The 26,373-nt window shown below is 41.7% G+C and overlaps 1 protein-coding gene across 8 annotated transcripts in view; it reads right to left on the bottom strand.

Moving 5' to 3' along the window:
- CACNA2D3 (calcium voltage-gated channel auxiliary subunit alpha2delta 3) overlaps positions 1-26,373 on the bottom strand; it is a 931,957-nt gene that overhangs the window by 230,477 nt on the left and 675,107 nt on the right. For 5 of the 8 annotated variants that reach the window (XR_006695842.3, XR_010585145.2, XR_012431274.1 and 2 more), the window contains 2 exons: positions 20,831-20,848; positions 594-665 (listed from right to left, as the gene is read on the bottom strand). Coding sequence is in view for 4 of the 8 variants with exons in the window: in XM_045384857.3 (XP_045240792.1) it covers positions 594-665; positions 20,831-20,848 (90 nt within the window). In the remaining 4 variants the exon portion in view is untranslated. The remainder of the gene's footprint in view (positions 1-593; positions 666-20,830; positions 20,849-26,373) is intronic. The other 3 variants (XR_012431275.1, XM_045384858.3, XM_074032505.1) reach the window with 1 other exon arrangement.

Below are 26,373 nucleotides of genomic sequence, written 5' to 3'. Positions count from 1 at the left end.
GCGGGCGCCTGTAGTCCTAGCTACTCAGGAGGCTGAGGCAGGAGAATGGCGTGAACCCAGGAGGCGGAGCTTGCAGTGAGCCAAGATCGTGCCACTGCACTCCAGCCTGGGCAACAGCGTGAGACTCCGTCTCAAAAAAAAAAAAAAAAGAACTTTCGGAGGAAGCATGGCCCTGCCAATATCTTGATTTCAGATTTCCAGCTTCTAGAATTGTGAGAGGAGAAATGTCTATTTTTTAAGCCACCCAGTTTGTGGCACTTCATTCCCAACAGCCCTAGGAAACTAATAAAAGGCTGGTAACTATAAATGAGAGTGGTCAGTGCACCACAATCAAGGATGGTCTCTGGGGCTTTTTCTCCTCTGGTCCTCTAATACTTAAACTTTGGAAAGGTGTTGTGAACTCTAAAATGACGCCAGCCTGGGTTCCTCTCATCTGTTTTTGATTTGGTGATTCTAACAGCAAGATCAAACAATAAGGAAAAATGACATACATCCTATGCTTAAAAATCAAAAGTCACCAGAGCTGGAGTCAGAGGGGGTCTGAGAAAACCACCCTCCTAGCATCAAGCAGGAAGCTCAGCCACTGTACTCACGGTTTCGTTCTGCTTACTAAACACAGGCATGGCTACAGTGGTCATCAGGACGGGGCCCTGATCATCAGTCAGCTGGATGGAAGAGAAAAGCCAGTTACCAGGGAATGGTTTGGAAACCACAGTTCTGGAGGCCGCCCCCTTGACAATCATGTCCTTTCCAGACCAGGGGCTGCTGAGATGGACCAGTGCCCACCCAAGCCTTCAATGGAGCAGGGAGCACAATGTATCTCCTGGATTTGCAGAGGGCAGTCCCAGCCCCCTGCTGGGGAAACAAATCAGCTGTCGTTAGTCACTCCAGCAGATCTGTTCTTTGCTTTCAGCCACTTTGGTTCAAATAGAGCCTTGTTTGGATTTTCCTGATTCTTCTTATTTTATTGGCACAGGTTTATTTTACTATTTTACCTCCCAGACATTTATGTTTCATAAGAGTGCTTCTTAATCTAAATATTGAGGATCAGAAAGCATGTGCATAAAGGGTCTGGTGAGTTGCCCCTGCTAAAAACAACAGAATCTGGAAGCATTTATTTCCCCCAAGGCAGCCAGTCAAAGTCCTTTTACCTCTCTGGGTCTCTGAATGCCAGTCCCAGATGGAAAACAAATAAAACAAAAACAAAATTAAATAATAACTTTATCATCTGACTTCTAAAATCATGATGAAGAAGGTCATCATTTCTCTTATAAGAATGGCCCTTGAGGACAGGCGTGGTGGCTCATGCCTGTAATCCCAGCACTTTGGGAGGCCGAGGCAGGCGGATCACGAGGTCAGGAGATGGAGACCATCCTGGCTAACACGGTGAAACCCCATCTCTACTAAAAATACAAAAAATTAGCCGGGTGTGGTGGCGGGCGCCTATAGTCCCAGCTACTCAGGAGGCTGAGGCAGGAGAATGGCGTGAACCTGGGAGGCAGAGCTTACGGTGAGCCGAGATAGCGCCACTGCACTCAAGCCTGGGCAACAGAGCAAGACTCCATCTCAAAAAAAAATAAAAATAATAAATATAAATAAATAAATAAATAAAAAGAGTGGCCCTTGAAATACAGCATGTGATCCGTGTCTTTAAACCTCTGAATTGGATTACAGACACATGGAGACACACCATTGCACCTGCTTTTCACACAGTGTTGGGAGACAGGCAGGAACCCCTACTCTGTCCCAAACAAATAGGGAAACAGAGTCTTGGAACATGGTAGACTTTGGCCCAAGACAAATCTGGTTCTGAATCTCAGCTCTGAATCTTTCCTAACGGCACTAGTGAAGTCTCCACGTGCTCATATGAAATAATGCCCACTATTCCCCAGCACTGTTGCCATGAAGACAAAATAGAAAACTGCCCAGCATGGTACCTGGCATATGGAAGTGCTCAAAGGATGCCAGCTTCTTTTCCCTGCCTTCAAGGTCACACAGCTAGTAAGTAGCAGAGTCCAAAACGAGATTAAGGCTGGAGGCACTGCTGACAGGCACCAAAATTGACCAGGCAAGTTCTTATGGCTTCACAGGCTGTTCAAGCCCCCAAGTGACGCAATCTGTGAACCAGAATCCACTATCTTCAACCTAGTGTGTTTTCTGATGTTTGGACACTTCTCTTCCATAGCTTTAGTTCCACAGAATAATCAGGTGTCGCTCCCTCAATCTCCTTGGGAAGAGGCATTATAAAGAGAAGATCCTAAAATCTAAGCATCTGAAGCCCCCATTGACTGGCTGGTCACTTGAGTAAAGGTCATTAAACTTAGTCTTTCTTTTGCCTTGTTCTTCTAATAGATTATTAGAGCTGTGGGATGTCACTACTTACAATGCAGTACCCAGGACGGCAGCACCTGTAGCACCTAAATGCTTGTTAGAAATAGTCTCAGGCCCCATACCAAACACTCGGAATGTGAATAATTATTTTAATGATTCATATGTATATTAAAATGCAAGAAGCATTGGTATAGGGCAATCCTTTCCACTTCATTTCCATCAATAATCATGACAGCTAAGAGAAGCTGGCAGGTGTTGGAAAAAATATCCCAACAGGGGTGGAGGGGGCCATGTTTTTATTAGTTTTACATTGATATCAAGATAGGCCTATATTCCTCCATGACAAGTAAAATGAAGCAAGACTCTCCTGGTCTATCTAGGACTGGGAACTCATGGTGACATGGTTAATTTTATGTGTCAGCTTGGCGAGGCCATCGTGCTCAGTGGTTTGAGCAACTATCAGTCTAGATGTTGCTAGGAAGGTGTTTTTTTTTAGATGTGACTAACATTTTAATCAGTAGACTTTGAGTAAAGAAGATTATCCTCCATAATGTGGGTGGGTCTCATCCAATCCACTGATGGCCTTAAAATAAAAGACAAGGCCCCCCTCAAAAGAAGGAATTCTCCCTGTAGACTGCCTTCAAACTCAAGAGTGCAACATAAACTCTTGTTGGAATTTCCAGCATGCCAGCCTGCCTGCCTTACAGATTTCAGACTTGCCAGCCCCACAATTGTGTAACCCAATTCCTTAAACTAAATTCTTCCCCACCTTATCTGTATAGCCTATCTCTAGCTCTATAGGATATCTCTAGAGAATCATGACTAATAATATACATGCTAATCATGTAAGTGATTATTTTGGGCATCCTAATTTGGGTGTAAGAATATGTAAACAAAATTTAATTCATCAATATAACAACAAAAAATATTAACTATGAGGTGATGCTGACTGTTAGTGTTGCCATGAACCAAGTCAACCAATATATACAGTCTATAACAGTTTTGGGGAACACGGTTCTAACATCTTGCTTAAAATACTCAAAGCATACTATGGCCACCATTGGAAACCTGCAAGGACATTTTCAAAGGCAGAACCAGCCCATGGTAAATAGTTCTCTTAGAATTAGAAGTCTTCCCATATTCTGACTCCTTGATTAATTGTTAATGCTATAAAGAAAACTGATTTGAGCTGATCCATAACCCTGGACAACTTCCACTTTGCAACTCAAATCAAATTTCAAGCAGTGCCAACATGTATCATGGATGAAATCAAAACATATCACTGACAATAATGAGAAATGAAGCCTTTTTCCTCCAACCAGTAAAAATCAGTTATAAATCACTAGTAATTGTCCTGGCACAAAGACAAGATTATAAGAAACTAACTTCAAAATATTAATCCAGAATGTAGTATCAACTTCACTCAGGAGCTAATTCCAAATGTAATTACTGCATCATTACTTTAAATAAGAAACTCATAATATTGCATTTGTACTGAAACCATTCATTTGTAACCAGCCCCAGGTAAACAAAGGAAATGCAGTGAGTTCAGTCTGGCAACAGTTCACATATGGGCCAATGATCTCATGGACCTCTCCTAGGGGTAGTTCTGGCCCCAATTTGAATTGGCTTGGCCAGAACCCTCACCCGTAGGCTTTCCTATATATACCAGTTCATCATCACGGCAACAAGGGCTGGCAGGAACACGGAAATACCATTTGCAAAAAATTAAGACTCTCTTCTGCACCCACCAGCTCCATCATTCCCAGTCCCCACAGGTCTGGACTCTGTGAATCTTAAACATTTCCTGGAGAAACACATCAATTTGCAAGTTCATTTATACTGTAAGCACTTTATGATTGAAAGGCATTCTATACTCTTGTCATAGGAAATAGCAGTCAATGGCAAGTTTTTTTTTCTTTTTCCCAGACCACCAAGCAGAAGTTATGCAGCCAACCAGGGCCAGAAACCCTCTGTCTCCCAACACACTAGGGGGTCCCTGCTTTTCTGTGGCCCCCCAACCTGTAGCTGCTACTGAGGCAAGAGCACTGCTTATGATTCATACATCTGGCTTCCAAGAAAAACACAGATGTAGAGTCAACATTCATTTTCCAAGGGATAGGAGCAGGAGATGGGGGTCACCATGGTCCATCTGGGCAAAATCCCATTAACTCAAGTCCAAACGGGAATCTCAAAATGAACTGCTGTGCACTTACACTTGCCCAGGCTTTGAGCAGGCCTCCGAAATCTGTGGCTGTGGTGCTCCGTTGTATAATAAGTGTATATTATTCCATATCCTTCATTTCCCATGCTACATAATGGGGACCGTTTGGGTATCAAAGGAAATGATGAATAATAATACTGAACATCTGGTTTATAAAACCCAAACTTGCTCAACAGATTGACTGCTTCCTGTCAGCTTCCCAAGTTAATCATGCATGTAGGCTCATATGAATATGCATTCGAACTCATGTGCAAGGTCCACGCGGTCATGCCAGGCCTACTCCTTAATGCTTGATTAGTTTCCCACTGATGGCATCAGTTGGCAACATGGCCAGCCCTAGGACATGACCCCAGAGAGCATAACAACACAAGACTTGTGAATCCATCCATTTTGCTGCTGGCCTAGTCACTTACTCATTGATTTCCTTAATAAACACTCCTTGAGCATCAGCTGTGTGCCAGGTTCCATGCCATGTGCTGGAAAGAAAACTAGAAATAAGGCATGAGTCTTATCCCCAAGGAGCCTAGAGTCCGCCAGGGGAGAAAGAAAAGCTAACATGGCAGAGGAAGAACTGGCTGGGGATGGCATGCTGGCTCTCATTCGGCAAGCAGAGAGGCTCTCTTTTCCAGGTCTAGCATGAACTAAAGCGAAAATGCCTGGTGTTTATCAATATCTGTCAGGGTTTATATGACAGATGCAGAATGCTTCCTGAAAGCCAGTCTAACAAAAGCAGGAGAAAGTAGTCTGCCGCAGAGCGATTTCATTCCATTGCTGTATACTTAAGGATATTGGTAAATGGAACAATGCAGGAGTAGACATCTTGTAAACTGTCTGGCCCCTTTCTTTTCCTTCTTCTGTAGGTGTCACCTGCTTCCTTTAGGAAAGTCGTCTTCATCCCCTCCAACCACAGGGTTTCTTAGCAGTCAAGCTCTCCCATCCTGAGTGTGGGGATGGACAGCAAACCCAAGCTGTGTTAACCAGAGCACTTCATGCACACAAGTGTGCACACACGCACTCTGCCTGAGCTGCACTGGTAAGTTTATTAATTAGGCATGCAGTTCAGGCTAGGCTACCTGAGATTTTTTTCTTTTTCCGACCTGCAGCAAATGGGAAAGACTCCCTACTCTCCCTTGTGAATGGCTATAAGAACGTCAGCTTGGCAGCCATGTCCCCTTGCCACACAGAGAGGCAATGAGACTGAAAAATACAAACCCACAGAGAGGAGGAGAGATGAATGTGTGTGTGTGTGTGTGTGTGTGTGTGCGCGCGCGCGCGCGCGCACGCACATGCTCTGTGTATGATGGAGAAGAGAGAGAGAAAGAGGGAGGGAGGAAAAAAAAGAGGGAAAGGGCGGGAGGGTGCCAATCCCTGAATGCCTTCATTCCCAAGATCAATTCCACCAATGCCCTTTTCTATTATTGCGTTGCTTGAGCCAGTAAGTTTTTTCTTTTAGCTCCAATGAGCATGAAATGGATTTGTGACTCTTAGAAGTGCCAATCTGGGCCATAAATGACCTAGGCAGCTCTAGACACCCACTGAGGTGGTCCCAAGTGCCATGTACAATCCACACAAAGGAGAAATTTCTAAGGCCAAAAAGGTCAAAGGGAAAAGGGTACCAACATTCCCAAGATGGGTGGTTGCGTGTCTTTCCCACAGGGGAAGAAATTTAGGTACCTGCAAAGTACCCGAATACTGATGGTAATGACCACTCTTTATGATGGTACAAAAGACTACTGTCACTAGAATTTTATGTCAAGCCTTCACAATGAGTAGAAGTTTGGCTGCTTCCCCAGTGGATCCCCATGGTGGGTAGCAGTTGTGGCTATGTGCTTGCTGCCTGGGCAGCCTCCACCTTTGAAGGACAGCTGTTTGGGTTGCCTTCTTCATATCTCTATTCAGAGAAAGCTTGCCAGGGCTGGTTGCAGAAGCCTCTATTTCTCCTGCAGCTGGAAGCCTCTGGGGGTGAATGCCAAGCTGCAGAGAAAGGAGGCAAGCTGGACCTGGAAGGCATCTGAGCAAGCCAAGGACAGCACTCTTGGCAGCCCATTTGAGGACTGCCAGGTGGTTTTCAGTGGAGCCTCCTGCCAGATCTGCTCAGCCCTGGAGGCTTGGGCTTAAAGGGAAGGTTGTGCACAAATGGTGAACTCGGCTCAGATACAGGACTGGCTCCAAGTCAAGAACAAAAGCTAATCCACTAACTCTCATCAAATATCATATTTCTTCTATATTTTGCTCCTCTTACATTAGTGTTTTGCTTTATTAACATTGATCAACATATTGATTATGTTAGTAAATAATATAAATGTATAATACTATAATACATAAATATTTTCTATGTGTGTGTATAACTTGTGAGTACGCAGCTGTGTTTCTGCCGTCTTCCTTTCAGCACCTGTGAGGAACCTCAACCTGCACTCTATGAAAAGACACTGCTACCATCTAGTGGCTGTCAGGGTAAATTGCAGGCATGAGGTCCTGGATGACAAAAAGCCGTTTCCAGAGTATGGACCTTACCAACAAAAACCTATCTTAGGGGCCAGGCGCGGTAACTCACGCCTGTAATCCCAGCACTTTGGGATACCAAGGCGGGCGGATCACCTGAGGCTGGCAGTTTGAGACCAACCTGGCCAATGTGGGGAAAATCCGTCTCCACTAAAAATACAAAAATTAGCTGGGCATGGTGGCGGGGCACTCCTGTAATTCCAGCTACTCTGGGAGGCTGAGGCAGAACTGCTTCAGCCCAGGAGGTGACCGTTGCAGCAAGCCGAGATCGCGCCATTGTGCAACGCCCGGACAACAGAGTGAGACTCCATCTCAGAAACTAAAAAAAGGTATTTAAATGCCAGCTGATGCCATTTAGTTACCTACTCAACTGAGGCAAAGGCTGGCTGGTATCAATAATTAGGTCTGACAACATTTGCCTTGACAGAAAAGTAGTAGTTCTAAGAGGTGAAGAAACACAGCTGTGCACATCTATAAATCAGATGAGACATTATGAAAAGAGAACCACTGATTCCTTAAGATACCCAGCATCTGGGCTGGGCGCAGTGGCTCACGCCTGTAATCCCAGCACTTTGGGAGGCCGAGGCAGGTGGATCATGAGGTCAGGAGTTCAAGATCAGCCTGGCCAAGACAGTGAAACCCCGTCTCTACTAAGAATACAAAAAATTAGACAGGCATGGTGGTGGGCGCCTGTAATCCCAGCTACTCGGGATTCTGAGGCAGAGAATTGCTTGAACCTGGGAGGCAGAGGTTGCAGTGAGCCAGTATCACACCACTGCACTCCAACCTGGGCGACAGAGCGAAACTCTGTCTCAAAAAAAAAAAAAAAAAAAAAAAAAGAAGAAGAAGAAGAAAAGATATGCAGAATCTGAGAATGTGACAGGCAAGCACAGCAAAGGAGAAGTTCTTTCACACCCACTTTCTCAAACGCAGCTTGAACAAAAGGGACACCAACTCCCTGGCACCTTTGCCTCTCCCCATGAGCTTAAGTTTATCAATGACTTGGGAATTCTTAAGGGCCATTTTCTGGGTAGCACATAATAGGGTTAATGGGGTGAAGGTGGGAAGAAATGTCACCTATGTCCTGCAGTTTGCACACTCCATGGCAAGGAGAGAGGAAGACAACAGAAAGCCATCAGAACAACTCTCTGTATGATTAGTTTGTGAGGGCACCAGGGCGAAGAGCAGGGAAACGTACATCGGGAAAAGGGAATGTAAGCAGACTATGTGGCAATTTAGATACCTTCCCCAAACAAAACCTCTGCACCCTTCCCTCCTCCACCAGCCAAAAAAAGTCTTCTGTACCTAACCTTTCAATGGTCACCTACCTCCACCACCCCCAAATCTCCCACCCCTTTCCATCATCACAACATCTCTTATCCTCAACACTGGGCAGACACGTCAGGGAAAGAATCTAGTAAGATTGTACTGGGCATGTTCAGGAGGATGTTTTCTCTGGAGACACACCCCCAGTAGAGATACAGACACCCGTTGGAGGAATAACACAGGTGAAAATCCACTGAAATGTGGGGCAAGGAAATCCTATTGCATCTCATGCCTGGAAAGGGACCACAGTATTGATACTGCCTACTTGGCTAATGTTAACATCATCTGACTCTGGCTGTGGATTTTACTCTCATATTCTTTAGATTTCCACTACTGTTAGTGATAATCTTGAGGTTTGCTGATTGTGAGAGGTTTAATTGAGAGACTTTACAATAAGAATAAGAAACAAGAATAAGAAGTTAGTAAACCTTTCAAGTAACATGTCCTCTTGCTTTTCACTTGATTGTCTTGGTAAAATGTGTCACTAAATCCTTGAGAATGCTACATAAAAGATATTTTGCTTTTAGCCAAAACATTTTCCCTCTTCTTACTGAATCGTTATTACTTGCATTTGAGATTTGGAGATTCTGTATTCTTCTATGAGATTTCACTGCATTTTAACTTGTTTAAAAACAAAAGTAAACAGATTTCCTTCTTTGAACTTTAACTGCATCTTGTATGAGCTAAATTGTTGAATTTGTTTGTTCTCTTTCTCTTCTTAACAAACTGAAGACAACTTTGTGAATATAATGCTGGACAATCTTGGAACATCTACATGAGAATCTAAAAACAGTCCTCTTCTCATAAAATTGTTATTATTCAGGAACATTTTGATATTCTGTCCTTTTGTTCCAGTGATTCTAGGATATGTCATTAAGCAAGGAATATGTTTTATGAGTAAACATCTAGATAGAGGGAGGATACTGCCTTTGACCAGGAACATATATAAATAAAGCCATAGTCATGAGAATATCACTGATTAACATATCTGAAAGCTGTCCTGGAAACTGCTTTGTTGGTTTATTTGGGTATAAGCTGGTTATTTCAAGAATGCCCAGGACAAATGACAATGAAAATTATCATGAGGCACTGGATTTTGGTCAATATTTATGATGAGTCATGACACATAATTGACCCCCCATAGTGGCCAAATGTTCATATTTTCACAAACGTGGTTTAGACACCTCCAAATAGATGCCTGAAAACACAGGCAACTGTCAGAGCTTTGGGGCCCTAGGACAAAACCTTCTCCTTGTTTAAAGACCCCCTGAAATGCTGCTTCCTCCATAAAACCTTCCCTAACTAAGTGGAAATGAGAACCAGATGTTCTCAAACTTCACTACAAAGATAATCATATTTATTCTACAACCAAAGATACCATCTAGGACCAAAATTTGTGCAAACTATTAATGAAGCAAAGTCACTGAACACTGTGGCTGGAAGAAGTACTGGGAATTGTGTAGAGCCTGTGAACTCCAAGGGCAGAAGCTGGGAAAGATTCCTCTTTTCATCCACAGCATTTAGCACAGAGCGTGGTACACAAGACATGCTCAGCACATGGTCCTTACATGAATTTATTCCAACACTATGCTTTAATTTATTTCATAAATGAGGCCCAGGGAGGAAAGAAGGCACAGAAAATTAGTATCGGAATTCAGGCAAGACTCTGGGGTTAGTGCTCCCTCTCTCACATCGTACAGCCTCTCCTTGCTCATGGCTCCTTCACTGAATATCTTCGTGTATTCTGCCTATATCAATGTGGTTGGACTGAGACTGTAAGGAAGTGCCGAGAAGCTGGAGCACAATGTCCAGCTGATGTTACACCGATAAAGGAAAAGGACTTAAAAAAAAAACACAGCTTAGTTGAACACTGCAATGTGCTTAGCAGCACGGAGAAGACAAAAAGTAACAAGCAAACAGAAGCAAACAGACCTGCATTAACATGCTGGAGAAGGTTACTCAAACTTGCTGAGTCATTTTTATTGATCTATCCTTCCATCCTTCCTTCTGTCTATCCATTCACACGCCTACCTTTCCATATCCATTGCCAAATATCATTTGTCACTTGTTACCAAACATTGCTGTGAATGTTCTGCATCTTCTAGCCTTAAATTGAACCCCGACAAAGACCTTCCAAGTGCCTATGCACATTTTACAAGTGAAGGAGTTAAAAAGGCAAAGTACCTTGCTCCAGGTACAGAAAACAGAATAGAGATCTGAGTCTTGGTCTACCTGATGCCAGAGCCCATGTAGTAACCACTCCACCCTCAGTCTCCTGTTTCGGGGTGCAAAGACAAATGCCATGTTTGGTCCTCAGGAGATTAAAGTGTAGTAAAGGAGGCTGCAATCAAGCAAATCGTCCTTTAAATAGGAAAAGTCCTTAGAGTTCTTAGAAGCATTAAGTGCATTATAGACATAAAGTGCCTAGCACCGTGCCTGGGACATCTGACAAGTGCAATTAATCCCATAAAGACCATTCCAGACTAGGCCAGAGAAACTCTTATGCTTCTTCGAAATCCAAAGATTTGAACTTCATCTGTCTCCTGAACTGCATAAACAAAATAGGAAGACATGTTTCCTTTATCCCATGATCGAAATATCTTGGTTTTAACAGTTAAATAATATGAAAGCAGTTGGTGGGGGTGGGGGGTGGTTAATTATAATATTATGATCATAAATATTAAAGGAGATTAGGAAGGATGCACATTGGGAAGGAAGTTGTTATAGAGGAAGGGAGTCTAGGAAGGAGGGACAGATGCTTCAGAAGTACCCAGCCTGTAAATCATCTAATGTGTTCCAGGCCTGGGCAAATATGGATGGGTCCCATCCAAGCACACAGGGCTCATGATTCAGCAAGTGGTTCAATTTCGTGAGTCATTTCTGGAAAAAGAAAATCCATACCATGGCATTAGTCTTTGCTTGACATTTTCTACCTCATGAAACTTGGTTGGGTTTTCCAAAATCCTTCTAGTTAATTTGAAGGGATAAACATCTAACTTTTTGTTTTTTAACTTCTTGGTAGCACTGATGTACAGGATTGCACAACTGCTCCAGTTTACCCCAGAGGGTCATTTCAGTCGAATCCTTTGGCATGAGATGTCTGGCAGTGTGTCCGGAGCCATTCCTTCAGTTCTCATGGAAGTGGGCTACATTTGGGTTTGTAATGGATATATATCCATTAATTGGGGATGTGACCAGTGAATAACATGACTGGAAAAAGCATCAGGCAGTCGAACATGACCAGACCATTAAATATGTGGCTCAATTTACTAAGAAAAACTGAAAGGCAGTTTCTTCATTAAAATAATTAATTTTTTTAGTTTTAATGTGCACAAACAATACAGGTAGACAAATTTTGTCAGAAAATTAGATTTGTCAAAAAAATTTTGCCAAAAAGTAAAGAAAAGCTATGCATACGCACATGCATGGTATGCGTGTTTTCTCTTGAGTAACTCATCGTATTAATCTAGTATATCTTCCACACAGGAAATCCCTTCCTATGAGAACTAATAAAGTCAGATTAAAATCACTGATGATGATTTGACATTGATTTGATACAGATTTGATTTAATATATTTTACACAGATTTGGTTTTCAAATTAGTAACTAAATTGTATTGAATCTGATTTACCTCAGTGTTAAAATGGTGTTCTTGTGTCATCTTTCTCTAATGCAATCAGAAAATAAAATATGTTTATTTCCTGGGTTGCTTAATTCTTTATCTCATTAAGATACTGGCAGCTGTCCTTTAACTTGTTCTTTAGCTGGCCTCTTCCAATGCCTTGGCCGTAAAGTGTAGATTCATGCATTGTTGATTTCAGGAAACACCCCGTGTGTCAAGTGATGGATACAGGTGTTCTAAATCTACCAAGAAATACGGAAGAGACCCCAAAATGAAAATCCAACTCATTGAGTTCAAGATCAACTTTGTGTCAATAAAAATGACCTACAGAATTGTATCTAGAAGCAAGGAAACAGAACACTGAGTGTCCTGTGATGTCCTCTTCAAGACCACCCAGGCTAAATATTGGTGATGTTGACATTAATATCATGGTATTCCAATTCAAAGGGCTTTATGAAATAACTTTCCTCAATCCTCTGCCTTCCCTTCTATGTAGAAGGAAGAAGGGTATTTTTATATCTTTGGGGATGTAAGAACAACTGAGATGAAAACAACTTTTAATATTTTATTGTTTTTATTCAGATGTTTCCTTAATATTCAAAAGAAAAGGCAGTTTCATTGTAGCAATGTTGTGAGTACAGTTTGTATTGTTTTAGCACCTTAAGAGAGTCATACTTTATAACTGTGCTTGATTTAAATAAATAGAAAACACTCACATATTTAAATAAATGAGAATTTTTGAAAGAAGACACTGGATTTCTAAGACATTAAAAATTAAGTCTGAAACTAGAAAGCATTGAGATGTAAGGAACTGTAAAATCAATTTTTGGTTTTCAACCTAACACCAAGTTCTTTTTGCCTATTTTTTAAAGAAACCATTTCGGCTTTTACTTTATCAAATGTGTCTGTATTAAACAAGGTGTAATGCTGCTAGCATTATTAATAATATTACTGTCCCTGCCATGGCCAACACTACCTCTCATTGAGCACGGGGTGTGGATGGATGGGCCCCGAGCAGGTGCTGTTCCTGTACTTTCAGGAAAATCCCGTAAGGGACGTGTCTGTACCCCAGTAAAACAAGAAAAACCAAGGCTCAGGATGATGGTACCCTGGTCCAAGGTTACCAATGAGAACTGGCAGGTGGGGCCTCCATTCCATGTCCACCTGACTCAAGTTAGTCTTAAGAGCAATGGGCTCCTTTGCCTCACCTGTAGGAGTGGAATGCATCCCTTCTGCAATGATGAGTGCAATACCAGAGGTCACACAACTTGGTACAACAGTCCCCAAATAGCAAATTGGGCAGATGTCATTTTCACCCTGCTTCATTTTTTCCATTTTTAAACCAAGGTAGCCCTTCCCCCAACCAGAGGTGTGAGGAGGATAGGCAACACCTACCAATTGAGGCTCAGGTAGGGTGGGTGACCTCCATGGTTTAACCACACACCTGCCATTTTTTGTGGATTTTCCATGCTCAGATCAATGTCGCTCTAAGCATCTGACATGGACTGAGCCTTTGATTAAAGATTGGTAGAAAGATTGGTAGATCACCTTTGGTAGAAAATAAGGATTATTGATAAACAAAGGTACTTTTAGACTTGTCCCACGTAAGACAACCTACTGTTTATAAACCTTTGTCCTTCTGATTATAGCTGTGTGTACCAAGAATCAATGCATGTTATGTATGTGTATTTTTACAACAGAGTTTGGGTTTCCCACTTTTTCATTTGTTTATTTCTTGGGAGAGCTGGGCTTAGCAGACAATTGTTAGGTTAACTCTTGGTAGTCTATTTCATTTAGTGTATTTATGAGTAATACAGTTAGTTCATGACTACAAATATAATCATTTACTTATAAAAATAATATATGCTCATCATACAGAATTTGAAATATGCAAAAATGTATTAAGAAAACAAAATAAATATTTGTTATCCTAACACTAGGAAATAGCCACTATTAAACATGGCTATGCATTTCTTTCCAATAGAGTTTTGTACATCTGCTTGTACACACACACGCACACACACAACAGGAGCATAATGTACATAAAATTTTACACTCTGATTTTAAAATAATGTATTTTCTCACATTATTAAATATCCTTTTGAACTATGATTTTGTTTATGGCTTCTTAATATTCTATCTTTTGGGAAGTTCAGTGACTTTTTCAACCACTTTCTCATTTCAGGTATTTTAGCTCTTCTTTTCCTCATTACAAATAAAATTGCAAGTCACTGACCAATTTAGGCTAGATTCTGCAAAAGAAGGTTATTGAGTCAAAGGCTGAAAGTGTGCAAGTTATTGATATGTAGTGGTAATGTTTTATTGAAGGCTTTTATCAATTTTCATGCATAAAAGTGTAAAAGCTAAAAAAAACTTTTAAAAAAGTTAATAATAAAATGGAATCTTTTGTTTTTACTTTTTTTTTTTCCCTGAATAATCAGGAAAAATAGTATATAAAGCATAAAAATAGTACATAAACACTACAAATGTTCAAATAAATTTGAAAATGGAGTAAACCCTGATTTTTCCCTTCACACACAAGTAGACACACACTATGAGGTTGTTTGACATGAACAGATTATTTCTTTTCAATAAGAAATGCAAATAGCAGGCCAGGCACGGTGGCTGATACCTGAAATCCCAGCACTTTGGGAGGCTGAGGCGGGTGGATCACCTGAGGTTAGGAGATCAGCCTGGCCAACATGATGAAACTCTGTCTCTACTAAAAATATAAAAATTAGCTGGGCATGGTGACAGGTGCCTATAATCCCAGCTACTCGGGAGGCTGAGGCAAGAGAATCACTTGAACCTGGGAGGCAGAGGTTGCAGCGAGCCGAGATCGCGCAATTGCACTCCAGTGCGGGCAATAAGATCAAATCTCTGTCTCAAAAAAAAAAAAAAAAAAAAAGAAAGAAAGAAAGAAGAAAGAAAGAAATGCAAATAGCATCTTGCTTCCAAACGGAGCTCCATGGCCCCCCAGGAACCCACACGTAGCTTCGTAGCTTCCGCTGGAGTGCCTATGTGCTGCCCTGCTGGCTATCCTGCCATTAGGAAGCCAAGCGTTTTGAATCTGAGGGTCTTGCATTCATTAATTTATGGTCTCAAGTGCTAAGTTGGACAGGGCCATGGAAAAGGGGTCAGCCAAGACTCACATGGGTACACTTGCAAAGTTCACCTCCTTCCTCAGCAGCAGAGCAGCCTGTCTGGGTTGCCACAGACACACTCATACAGAACCACGGCAGAAAACAAAATACTCAGTTATATAACCATTGTTAGTGTTGAGCAACATGCCATCACTCAGATTTCCACAGAGCCTCTCACACTGGCCATGGGAAAAGCTGAAGTGACTAGACTTGCTCTCTGGTTTCTAGCGCCGTGGCTTTATTCACAAAATAGATCCAGTAATTTAAACTGTAGCCCATTGTGCTGCTATCATTTTTCAGACTGTAAGTATATCAATCTTAACAGCCCCAGCTTGGGAATGCATATAAAAAGTACCTTACATGATACTATAAAAATGGTAAATGATAAGGAGAAAAACAGGGTTTTCAAAACAAGACATAATAGTTTACATGCAAAGCAAAGTACAGGTAAAAGCAAATGAATCATAAACCAGAACCAAATGTAAACATTATCAGTTCTCAGTTTTGTACTTCATTTGCATCAATTTAGATGGTTATATAACTGTAATGAAACACTAAAATCACTAGACCTGCAGTTCTACAAAAACAGCAGCTTTGCAAACTTTCAATTTTCTATTTTCAGTGACAGTTAATTCAACTGTTCAGAGTATAGAAGTCAAATGAGGCAAAGAATGATAAATGATGCCTCGCAATTGCTGAAATCTGATTACCCTGAGATAAGAGCTACGCCAAATTCTACTTGTATAAATTTGTACCTAAGGAATGAGAGAGAGAGAGAGACAGAGAAAAGAAAGAAAGAAAGAAAGAAAGAAAGAAAGAAAGAAAGAAAGAAAGAAAGAAAGAAAGAAAGAAAGACTCTAGAAAAATGAATGTTTCCATTTATTCCTTCAAAATATAATATAAACAAGGAAACAAAGAAAATGCAAATAGATTCAGGATGCCATTTGCACTCAGGGGGAGAAATTAATAAAACAGTTCCATCCTGAAAGAAAGACCAAAAATCGACCTCCATTTAAGAAGCTAATTTATGCACTCCTGAGTCCTCATACAAGTTAAGCAGCACAGAATATCACAGCAGGCATAGAACAACAGATCTTGAACCCTGCTGTGTTTGTTCAAGGAGGCAAGTTAAGCTATTCCTAACAGGAAACAAAACACGCCGTCGGGCTGTTAAATAGGGATCATTTTGCCATACTGCGCAGCCCTGAATGCATCAATTGCTGTTCCAAACAGGATTAGAGATGTGGTTTGCTTTAACTATGGTTTTGTGAAAAATGCTTATGCCTACTCAAAATTCTCAGGCTGATATTAACTAATATGGTGTCAGGAAAGACATAGAGCACCTAGGAAACCTTTAAGAAATGGTCTTTGGTAAATTCCGAAATTGTGTGGATGCAGCAGAAAATGAAGGGAAAGGGTACCAGGGTCTGGACATGTTCATCCACATAAAAAGGCACATTTGGAATTCCCCGAGGAGTATTTTTGATTTTAAACATTCAAGGCCCACTCTACGTTGATTAAACCTATATTGATTAAATTAATCCTGCAGCGAATAACTGATGTTTAGCTCCTATAGACAGAACCTATGTGAAGAAAAATGCAGCTAGAAAAATGGACTACTTTGTTCAATAGTATTACCATTGAACATACATTTGTAAATGGCTTTGGGTAATTCCGCTATGTTATTATCATAAAATCAGATCTCTTGGACATTTTTGTAGAAGTAAAGAAGAATTTTAAAAAGGCAGACCTTTTTACACATAGACCTCTCTTCACTGCTGAATTCAGGGACAATCAATCCACCAGAGAAACTGGTCCAATTTCTACCCAGAAGAATGAATTTGTGATGCCTTGAAAGTGCTGCATCTGTATTGCTACATTTTTTTTTTAGCCAAAACTTCAGGACACTGCCTCCATATTTGGGAAAAATATTTAATATTTATCAGGTTCATCACCAGTTAGTGCCACTCCAATTTTATATCAAGGCTTGAAATTTATAGAGTCTAGGAATTATCTTGGAGATGCTTAAGAATCATAGAAAAAATAATATATATTTTTTCAAATTGTTGTTCTAAAACATTGTCATAAAGCACTAGAAGAGAAGTTTTGGAAGACCCTCAAAATATTAGAATCATGAAAACCATAACTTACAGACAACAGTCATTTAATGGCTGCTACACATAAGAGGGACATCCAAATGGGACATTTTTAGTTGCAGATCAGCCAAGAGATTAAAATAAGTATGTTTACAGAGACATAACTATTTAAAATATTTATAGAGAAAATAGTTGCAGATGATACAAAGTCAGATTCCAACAAAAACACAGCACAAATGCAGACACCATATGGTCCAATGTATGCGCTCATGACCTCATGTGAAAAGTAGGCCAAAGCTGTAGCGGCTGGGGGTGCCTCTCTTTCACCCCTGGAACAACAAACTCAGGGGTTTGGAAAGAGCTCATTAGAATCATGGCCACAGATGGGTGAAATCTATGGGTAACGTCAAAGGCATTAGGAAGAAACCTCTCAAAACAATTCTCCCTACATGTTTTTGCTTTGTTGGGGTTTCAAGACCAATCTCCATTTCTTTCTGACTACATGAAGAAGGTGCAGTCAGTTCAAGCACAGAGTTTTGTTGTTGTCGTTTTGAGGTGGAGTCTCACCCTGTCACCAGGCTGGGGTGCAATGGAGTGATCTCGGCTCACTGCAACCTCCGCCTCCCAGGTTCAAGCAATTCTCCTGCCTCAGCCTCTCGAGTAGCTGGAACTATAGGTGTGTGCCACCATGCCCAGCTAATTTTTGTATTTTTAGTAGACATGGGGTTTCACCATGTTGGCCAGGATGGTCTCGATCTCCTGACCTCGTGATCCACCTGCCTCAGCCTCCCAAAGTGCTAGGATTACAGGCGTGTGCCACTGTGCCTGGCCCAACCACAGAGTTTCTAATGAAATGGGGGTGGCACCCATACCTGTTGGGCTCTTTTGCCCTCTCCTAGTTATTCATTAGGCTTGAGTCAGAATCACAACACACTGGGCAGAGGTCCCAGACCAACCCTCACGTATGACTGTTCTCTTGATGTGCTCTGAAGCACCAGGGGTCAAGTTAAGCCAAGTGGTAATGAGAACTCTACATTTTGAGGGTCTAGCATATGCTAGGCTCTGTGTGAGGAACAGGTAAGAGAAGTAACTTTCAAAACAAAAGTGGAAAGTTAGTTTATCATTCTTCTTAAATAAATAAAAACATGTAGGCTTAGAGAGGTTAAGTAACTCACCCATGGTAACAAGTGGATGAAGGCTAAAATGGAACCACCACATTCCTTTGCTGGTCAAGCAGCAAGACAGTAAATCTAAGGAAAGTTGACATTTGCAAGAACCTCATTCTTCTAGCAAAGGCCTCTGCAAGTGTCACTGAGGTAATACTGGGGAAGGAGTGGGAAGGAGAGTTGCGGGCAGGGATGCTAGTACATCACCAGGTGAAGACTTGCAGGCTTCGGGAGGATGCCTTCAACCTGTGGTGCACCTCTCCCTCAACTCCTCTTACCCTCCAGCCTAGATACCTGAGGTGTATTTTCAAACTCCTTCTTCAAAGAGCTGAATTTCCCAGAAACTACCCCCAAAGGATTCTGAAACCATGTCGCATAGATCTCTTAATATTCTGTAAGGTAAGTGCCTTTCTCTATTTTTTAAAAAAAAAGACAATTTCTAGCCATGATAGGAAAAGAAGGCAAAGCTATTCCTTTTCACATAGGGCTACACAACAAGTCCCTTGGGATGTCTGACATCATTCAGAGACAGGGAAAAAAAATTAGAAGCCAGCTGAGGCATCTTCCTTGACTCTGGACTTTATATGACCACAATAAAATGTTCCATTTTGCAGGGCATATGATGTGAGTCAATACATGATGACAGAAGAAGCTAATGCAATGAAGTGACTGCTATTGAAGAATTACATAGCCCAGCAACACTTGTTCTTCTATATTCTGTGTTGCTTTGTTTTGAACTTCGTTTTAAAATTCTATGGCTGGCTGGGCACGGTGGCTCATGCCTGTAATCCCAGCATTTTGAGGCTGAGGCGGGCAGATCACCTGAGGTCAGGAGTTCAAGATCAGCCTGGCCAACATGGCGAAACCCTGTCTCTACTAAAAATACAAAAATAAGCCACGTGCAGTGGTGCATGTCTGTAGTCCCAGCTATTTGGGAGGCTGAGGAAGGAGAATTGCTTGAACCTGGGAGGTGGAGGTTGCAGTGAGCTGAGATCGCACCATTGCACTCCAGCCTGGGTGACACAGAGAGACTCTGTCTCAAAAAATAAAATAAAATAAAATAAAATAAAATAAAATAAAATAAAATAAAATTCTATGGCTGATGGCACCTCCAATTCATGAAGTTTTTCTATAACAGGAATACTCTGTATATACATTGGTGGAAATTTGATGAATAAATGTCAATAAGTGGAAGCTGGTCCATTTTTAGGCACAGAATTTGTGAAGTCTTTTTATCAAAAAAATTCAAATGTAGGTAATTAAGAAAGCATGTCCTATCAAAGACATTGAGCCTTCCAAACAATCTGGAATTCTGACCATTTATTTACCCTGGAAGCTATTGTGAGCCTTGAATACTTTAACTTTTAATGAAGTGTTCAGTCCTTTTGTGATGGCATTGAAGTGTAATCAAACATTACCACAAGCCAAGTCACACACTAGCATGTCTTGCCTTGTTTAAATACCTCAAATATATTTGAGTAATTGTGTAATGATTTCTAGGCCTCTGGTTGTCCATATGGTCTGAACAGACTGTCTTTAGTAGAGCAGTTGTGCTCTCTCTCAATGAGAAGGAACCAAATCATCTTTGCTCTAAACTGGAGAGCTTAGGAGATGCTGTTTAAATTTCAGGGTGACGCCCTACCTTAACTCTTGAAACACAACATCAGGCCCCCAGAACTTGCTGTGTCTTCCAGAAGTCTTGCTTATGTTTGTGAAACACACAAGAACAATGCAGCAGGCACTGAGTGACATATTTTATGACATAAATGTCCTTAGGATACGATGACATGCTACGAGGGTGACACAGCAAAGCCATCCCTGCAACCACATGGAGTCTTTCTGGACAGAGAACATTCTAGATGGTGGAACTAGATCATCTCAGACAATGAAGACCAGTGAAAGGGTCTGGCCATTGGCAAGAAATCTGCTCTAATGGTCTCTGGGATGATGAGGCCAGCAAAGGAGCTGCTGATTTTTACAATTAATAAAATCCAAGAAGAGTTTTCAGAGATTTGGCTTAGGAGCCCCGAATTTAAACTTGGTTACCATGCCTTACAAATTACTCACATTATTTGTGTCCCTAAAAATTATCTCAGAGAAGGCCTGGAATGCTATGTTGGAAGGAATGCACCAAACTTATTATTGACCTATTATTTGATAATTCTTAGAGAAACAGTTGGGCATGGATTCATCTCCCAATCACTGGCCACCATAGGGTCCTTTGGAGGGAGTAACTCAGCAAAGGAGCAGTGGACAACTGAGTCTGCTGGCCTCTCTGTTCCTGCTCAACTTCAGGTTTCTGAAGCTGTGGAAGAAAACCATTTCACTGGTCATTAACAGTGCCAAATGTACAACACCATGGAGGCATGCATGACTTGTGAGTTCTGGGGGTGACTGGAATGTGACAGAAGAGAATTTACCTTTTGTGCCTGAGGGAGCTGAAGGGGGAAAACAAAACAAAACAAAAAAGAAAAAAGTTGATCATTATATAAGTAATTAAGATTAATGGTAAAACTTCATTTTGTTGCCATTTGCAAATAGAGAAACCAAAATGGGGAGATGAGTGAAATAGAGGTAAAGCAAGTTATTTTTCACAACAAAACTACAGTGCTGATTATTTGAACTGCTTTCTGAATTTGTGGTATCAACAGTTAATCTACGAGCTTTCCAGCATGTGTTTTGGGAATCACCAGATCCAAAGCAGCTGATAAGTTCCTATAAAGCTGGAACCGAGGCTCTTCTGTCCAGTGATCCCAAGGGCACAATTCCATGACCCAGTTCCTTCTTCCTTTAACCAGCAGTTTTCAACTGGACGAGGGCAATCTGGAGACATTTGGGGTGGTCACAACTAGGGGGTGAAAGGGAAGGGAGTGAGAGCTGTTGGCTTCTAGAGGGTAGAGGCCAAGGGATACTGTGGAACATCTTACAATGCACAGGACAGTCCCCAACAAAAAGAAATTGCCCAGCCCATATATCCATAGTGCCAAAGTTGAGAAACCCTGCTGTATATAAAGGTAAGACTGTTAGAAAAATGCTTGTTTTTAAAGTCAATTTTTCTTGCTTTGTAGCACATTAACTGTTCCCTTTATTGGTGGTTAAGGGAGTATGCACAAGCATTTGTGCATTTAAAGTAAAGCTGATGTTCTAAGAACAAGGAAAAGACAGTCAGTCAGTCCATAAAATAAGACATAACAGCTTTCCCAGTGGCACAGGCAAGGAACTGAAATTAATAGGTATGTGGAAAAAGATGAACATTTACGAGATGTATTTGTCTATATTTCTGTGTTGAGAGTTATTAGGCTACGGTTTAACGCCACAGTATTATGACTGCCATTATAGCATGCAGTGTTTTTGAAAAGCATTTTTCTAATCTGGAATGGAATTAACATTATCCATGTATTAAATACTCAATCTAAGAATGACATCATTACCAAGATTTATTTTTCATCATAGGGACTAACATTTATCAAGTATGAACTTGTCACCAGGCACTTTGTTACGTCCTTGTATTATCCCATTAAATCACAGCAACCTAATGCTAGGTATCCCTACTTTACAGAGGAAAACTAAAATGGAACTTAAAGGTTAAGTAAGTATACAATGTCCCATAGATAAAGAATCACAGGACTGTGCTGCCTGACTTTAGAACAGACAAATTCAACTCAATTCACACATAAATAAAGACCTCAAACACTTGGGAATTGTGACAGTAAATTTGCTCTCTGTCTCTCTAGAGTTTATGGCATCAGAAGTGCTAGAAAATACAAAGCAACTAAATCAGACATCTTCAGGTCTCCACTTGAATCATCAGACTTCCCCATTCTTTTTACTCTGGGAAGAATGCTTTCTCTTCTGACACAAGAATAACAGGGCTCTCTTAAACTTGTCCTAAACCCCTGCCCCTATGGATGGAGCCCACAAAGAGCAGAACCAAACAAACAAGATGTTTTGGATCCCAGAGATGTCTCCAAAATGGTATTGAGAATGTCTATGAAAAGCAGATTCCAACTTCTCCAACACTCAATTTCCAACACTTTTATCTTACACAGGTCTCCCAATTTAAGAAGAGAGAAATACGAGGATGTTTTCCTGATTCATTCCTCCTAGTTAAGGCTGAATTATTCAAAAAGGAAGCTCATGAGCTCCTCCAGTGCTTTTCAAGAGTTCAGAAAAAAATGGACCACGAGGTGAGAAACCGAGTTCAAAATGAGGAATCACTTTTAAAAAAGTTTCTCAAATATTAAACATCTTTTCACACAACAGAAAAGAAACCTTGGATACATGAACATCGTGGAAGGAAAAATGTATATTTTCTTAGGAAAGTGTTTGTGCTGAATCACAGCTATGTCCTGTGAAAGCAAGGGGCCATGAGTATGACAAATGTTTGATGGAGTGCAAAATAAATACCAAAGTGAAGCTCTGCACAAACTGCTGGACTTTGCAGGCCTCTTTGACAGGAGAGCTGCCCTTTCTCTCTCTCTCTCTCTCTCTCTCTCTCTCAATTTTATCTTTGTTGAGCAGGAAACACCTCTTTTTGACTCATCCATTTAAGCACATGGGAAGAAATCCTGGGAAGGAAAATGACAGACCAGGTCTTTGTGGTGATGTCCTCAGTTTAAGACTGCCCTCAACCTCCCCGCAAAACATATATTTTCCTCAAGCAATAACATAGGAGAACAAAGAGTAACTTTCCTACTGGAGCTTTGAAATAATGTAAATTACAGCTTGTGATGCCCTCAGCTGGCTGGACCTCTCTGAAGGAGTCTCAGTGCAGAATAGTACACATTTACATCAGATCCTCTGTGGCCACAGATGCTGCTGCTGAGAGCTGGCTCCCCAACACATCACCACCCAGCATTCATGACTTGCATGCAGGCCCCTGCCCTGGGGGCCAGACCAGCCAGATACCTGGTCCGCTTTGGCCTCTGGCTCAAGTCTTGAGGCACAGGCCTTCCAGCCTCTGGCCAGTGTGCTTGTCTGTAACGTGGGATGATGGAAAGAGGGCTGAGGAATGGCCAGGTCTTGGATGGGCATCGGTTTTGCCTCAAGAAGCAGCTCTGACTAATTAGGAATGGCTAGACGAAAGGCTATGTTGAGAAGGATCCTGAAGTCATGCCTGAGTTTCACTGGAAAGAATTTTATCACTAGCCAGGTGCGGTGGCTTATGCCTGTAATCCCAGTACTTTGGGAAGTCAAGGTGGGCAGATTGCTTGAGTCCAGGAGTTTGAGACCAGCGTAGGCAACATAGTAAAACTCCATCTCTACAAAAAATACAAAAAAATTAGCCGGGAATGGTGGCACATGCCTGTAGTCCCAGCTACTCAGAAGGCTGAGGTGGGGGGAATCACCTGAGCCCAGGATGTTGAGGCTGCAGTGAGCCCTGATAGTGCTACTGCACTCCAGCCTGGGCAACAGAGTGAGATCCTGTCTCAAAAAATAAATAAACAAATAAATAAAGAAAGAAAGAATATTATAACCAGATAGCAGCATTTGTTATAAATAAGAAATGGCAAAACATTTCCTGTGCTTTTTCTCTATAGTTCTGAGCACAACTCCAATGACTATGCAATTTTTTCATGTAATGCCTTTCTGTCCTGCTAGGTCACAAACTCCAAGAGGGCAGAGAAGGCATCTTCCCCATATGTAGTGTGAAGTCCTCTAACCTGTAACTGGTACTTTCCTTGTTAAATAAGCTACCTTATTACTAGGATAAGCCCAGAGTTGATGCCAAGGAAAGATAATCAGGGTAACTGCCTTGAATCTTTGAATCAACACCCCACCACCACCATGTTAATCACCCAAGCTGATGGCCTTCAAGAGAAAAATATGTCTGCTAGAGGAATAGATGTGAAACTTACATTCCCACATGCCTGGTATAGGTGTCTGTCTATGAGTGATTGTCTCAGTGACTCCTGGATATGCATAAAACCAGCCTGGGCACTTCTCATCATCATGAGGCCCCAGATGAGGTGACATCTCTTCCTCAACACACAGGGGAGATGTTTTCTTCTTCAAAGCCACCTTGTCACAGGCATTGCCAACCAGGCTTTGCCTTGCTGGGTCTATTTCCTCATTTACTCCATGAGGGGTCTGGACAGGCAGCATTGGGTTCCTTCCTGGCCCACAACGCAGATTGTAAGATTCTCTGTATAACTCAATACATCCTCAAGTCATTTTTCCAAAAGAAGGATAAAGAAAAAAGTTGTGGTGTGCTGTGTGGGTTTACACACTCCTAAGGAAAAGCTGGGTGCAGGATACATTTCAGGTGAAACTTCACATTCAAACATGGAGAGTGTGTATTCAGAAGGGAATGAAGGAGAGGAAATGATGAAGATAAAGGTGACAGCAGTAACAGAAATACTCACTGTTGATTGGACTTTTTCCTTAAACCAGGTACCTGGTTAAATGCTTGATCAGTTTTAGCTCTTTTGCTTTTTGTAGTGAATCTCGGGATTAGATATTTGTATCTTCTCAGTTTATAGGTGAGGAAACAGACAATATTTAGAATGGTTAAGTATCTAACCAAGGTCACCTAGTCAGGAAATGTTCCTGTTGAAAGTTAAGGACAAGGCTCTGTGTGGACCCACATCTGCTCCAACCAGTGCTACTTCTCACATGACTACACAGTAGCAGCACAAACCCACACCCCCAAAGGACTTGGGGACCTCATGGGCCATTCCATCTGGGCAACCCATAAAAGAAAGCAGGGATGAGAAATCCTGGCATCATTCCTTATGGAAGAGTCTGGATGGAGGACAGAGAACCCAGCCACCATGGTTTTCAACATGTGGTGTATCAGGTGAATGGTACAGCATGAAGATTGTCCATGCCCTCTCCAGTCACATACATTTGTTCTGTCCTCTCATCCTGGAACTCTTCCTAAGACTCCTCTCCACTTGCCTGGCAAACACCTATTTCTCTGGTCAGTTGTCTGTGTCTCAAAGAAGACTTGTTTACCCTTTCTTGTCATATGCTCTTTTCGCAGGCCTTCATAGTACCACATACCTGCAATTGGTAGCAAAGTTATTGCCATGCCGCTTTTCTTTTTTGGTACCAGAAACCCCAATTTTAGCCAAGCTCAACTAAATGACTTTATTAAAGATAGGGGCGGTTAAGTGGGTTCGGTCATGGCCAATGAGATATGCATGGATGTGGCTTTTCCAGATGGTGTCTTTAAAAGGACTCCCTCCATCCTGCTGCCAAGAAGGTGGCTGTGATGGCTAGAGCTCTAGCAGTCATTCTGGCCTATGAGGTTATCTTAAGGCTGACAGTAATGCACTAGGACATTGAGGACAGCAGTAATGACAGGTGATTATGATAGCTGTGACATGCTATCCACCATTCGAAGTGCTTTACCTATATTAACTTATTGAAAACTCACAGTAATCTTATTAGGTAAGTTCTATTATTACTGTAATTCTGCAGATGTTCAAACTATAAGGTCACAAAGCCAGAGAGCAACAAAGACAGAATTTGAGAAGGAAGACCGGTGAGGAGGCTATTGAATGGTCTAGATAAGAACTGACGGAGGCCGGGTGTGGTGGCTCACGCCAGTGGTCCCAGCACTTTGGGAGACCGAGGTGAGCAGATCACCTGAGGTCAGGAGTTCGAGACCAGCCTGGCCAACATGGCGAAACCCTGTCTCTACTAAAAATACAAAAAAATTAGCTGGGCATGGTGGAGTGTGCCTGTAATCCCAGCTACTTGGGAGGCTGAAGGAGAATCACGTGCACGTGGGAGGCAGAGGTTGCAGTGAGCCAAGATCACGCCACTGCACTCCAGCCTGGGTGACAGAGTGAGATGTCATCTCAAAAACAAAACAAAACAAAACAAACAAAAAAACTGAGGGAGAACAGGATTAGTGCACACTGGTGGTGTGGAGGCAGCAGCAGGCAATAGTCTGACCCTAGGTAGAGTTGAGAATCAAGATGATAGCCTGGATGATGATAGGAGAGACATCAAA

The sequence above is a fragment of the Macaca fascicularis genome, chromosome 2 (assembly GCF_037993035.2).
Source record: "Macaca fascicularis isolate 582-1 chromosome 2, T2T-MFA8v1.1".
Classification (NCBI taxonomy): domain Eukaryota; kingdom Metazoa; phylum Chordata; class Mammalia; order Primates; family Cercopithecidae; genus Macaca; species Macaca fascicularis.
The sequence above is the reverse complement of the archived record's forward strand: the minus strand, read 5'-3'. Positions and strand labels throughout refer to the sequence as shown.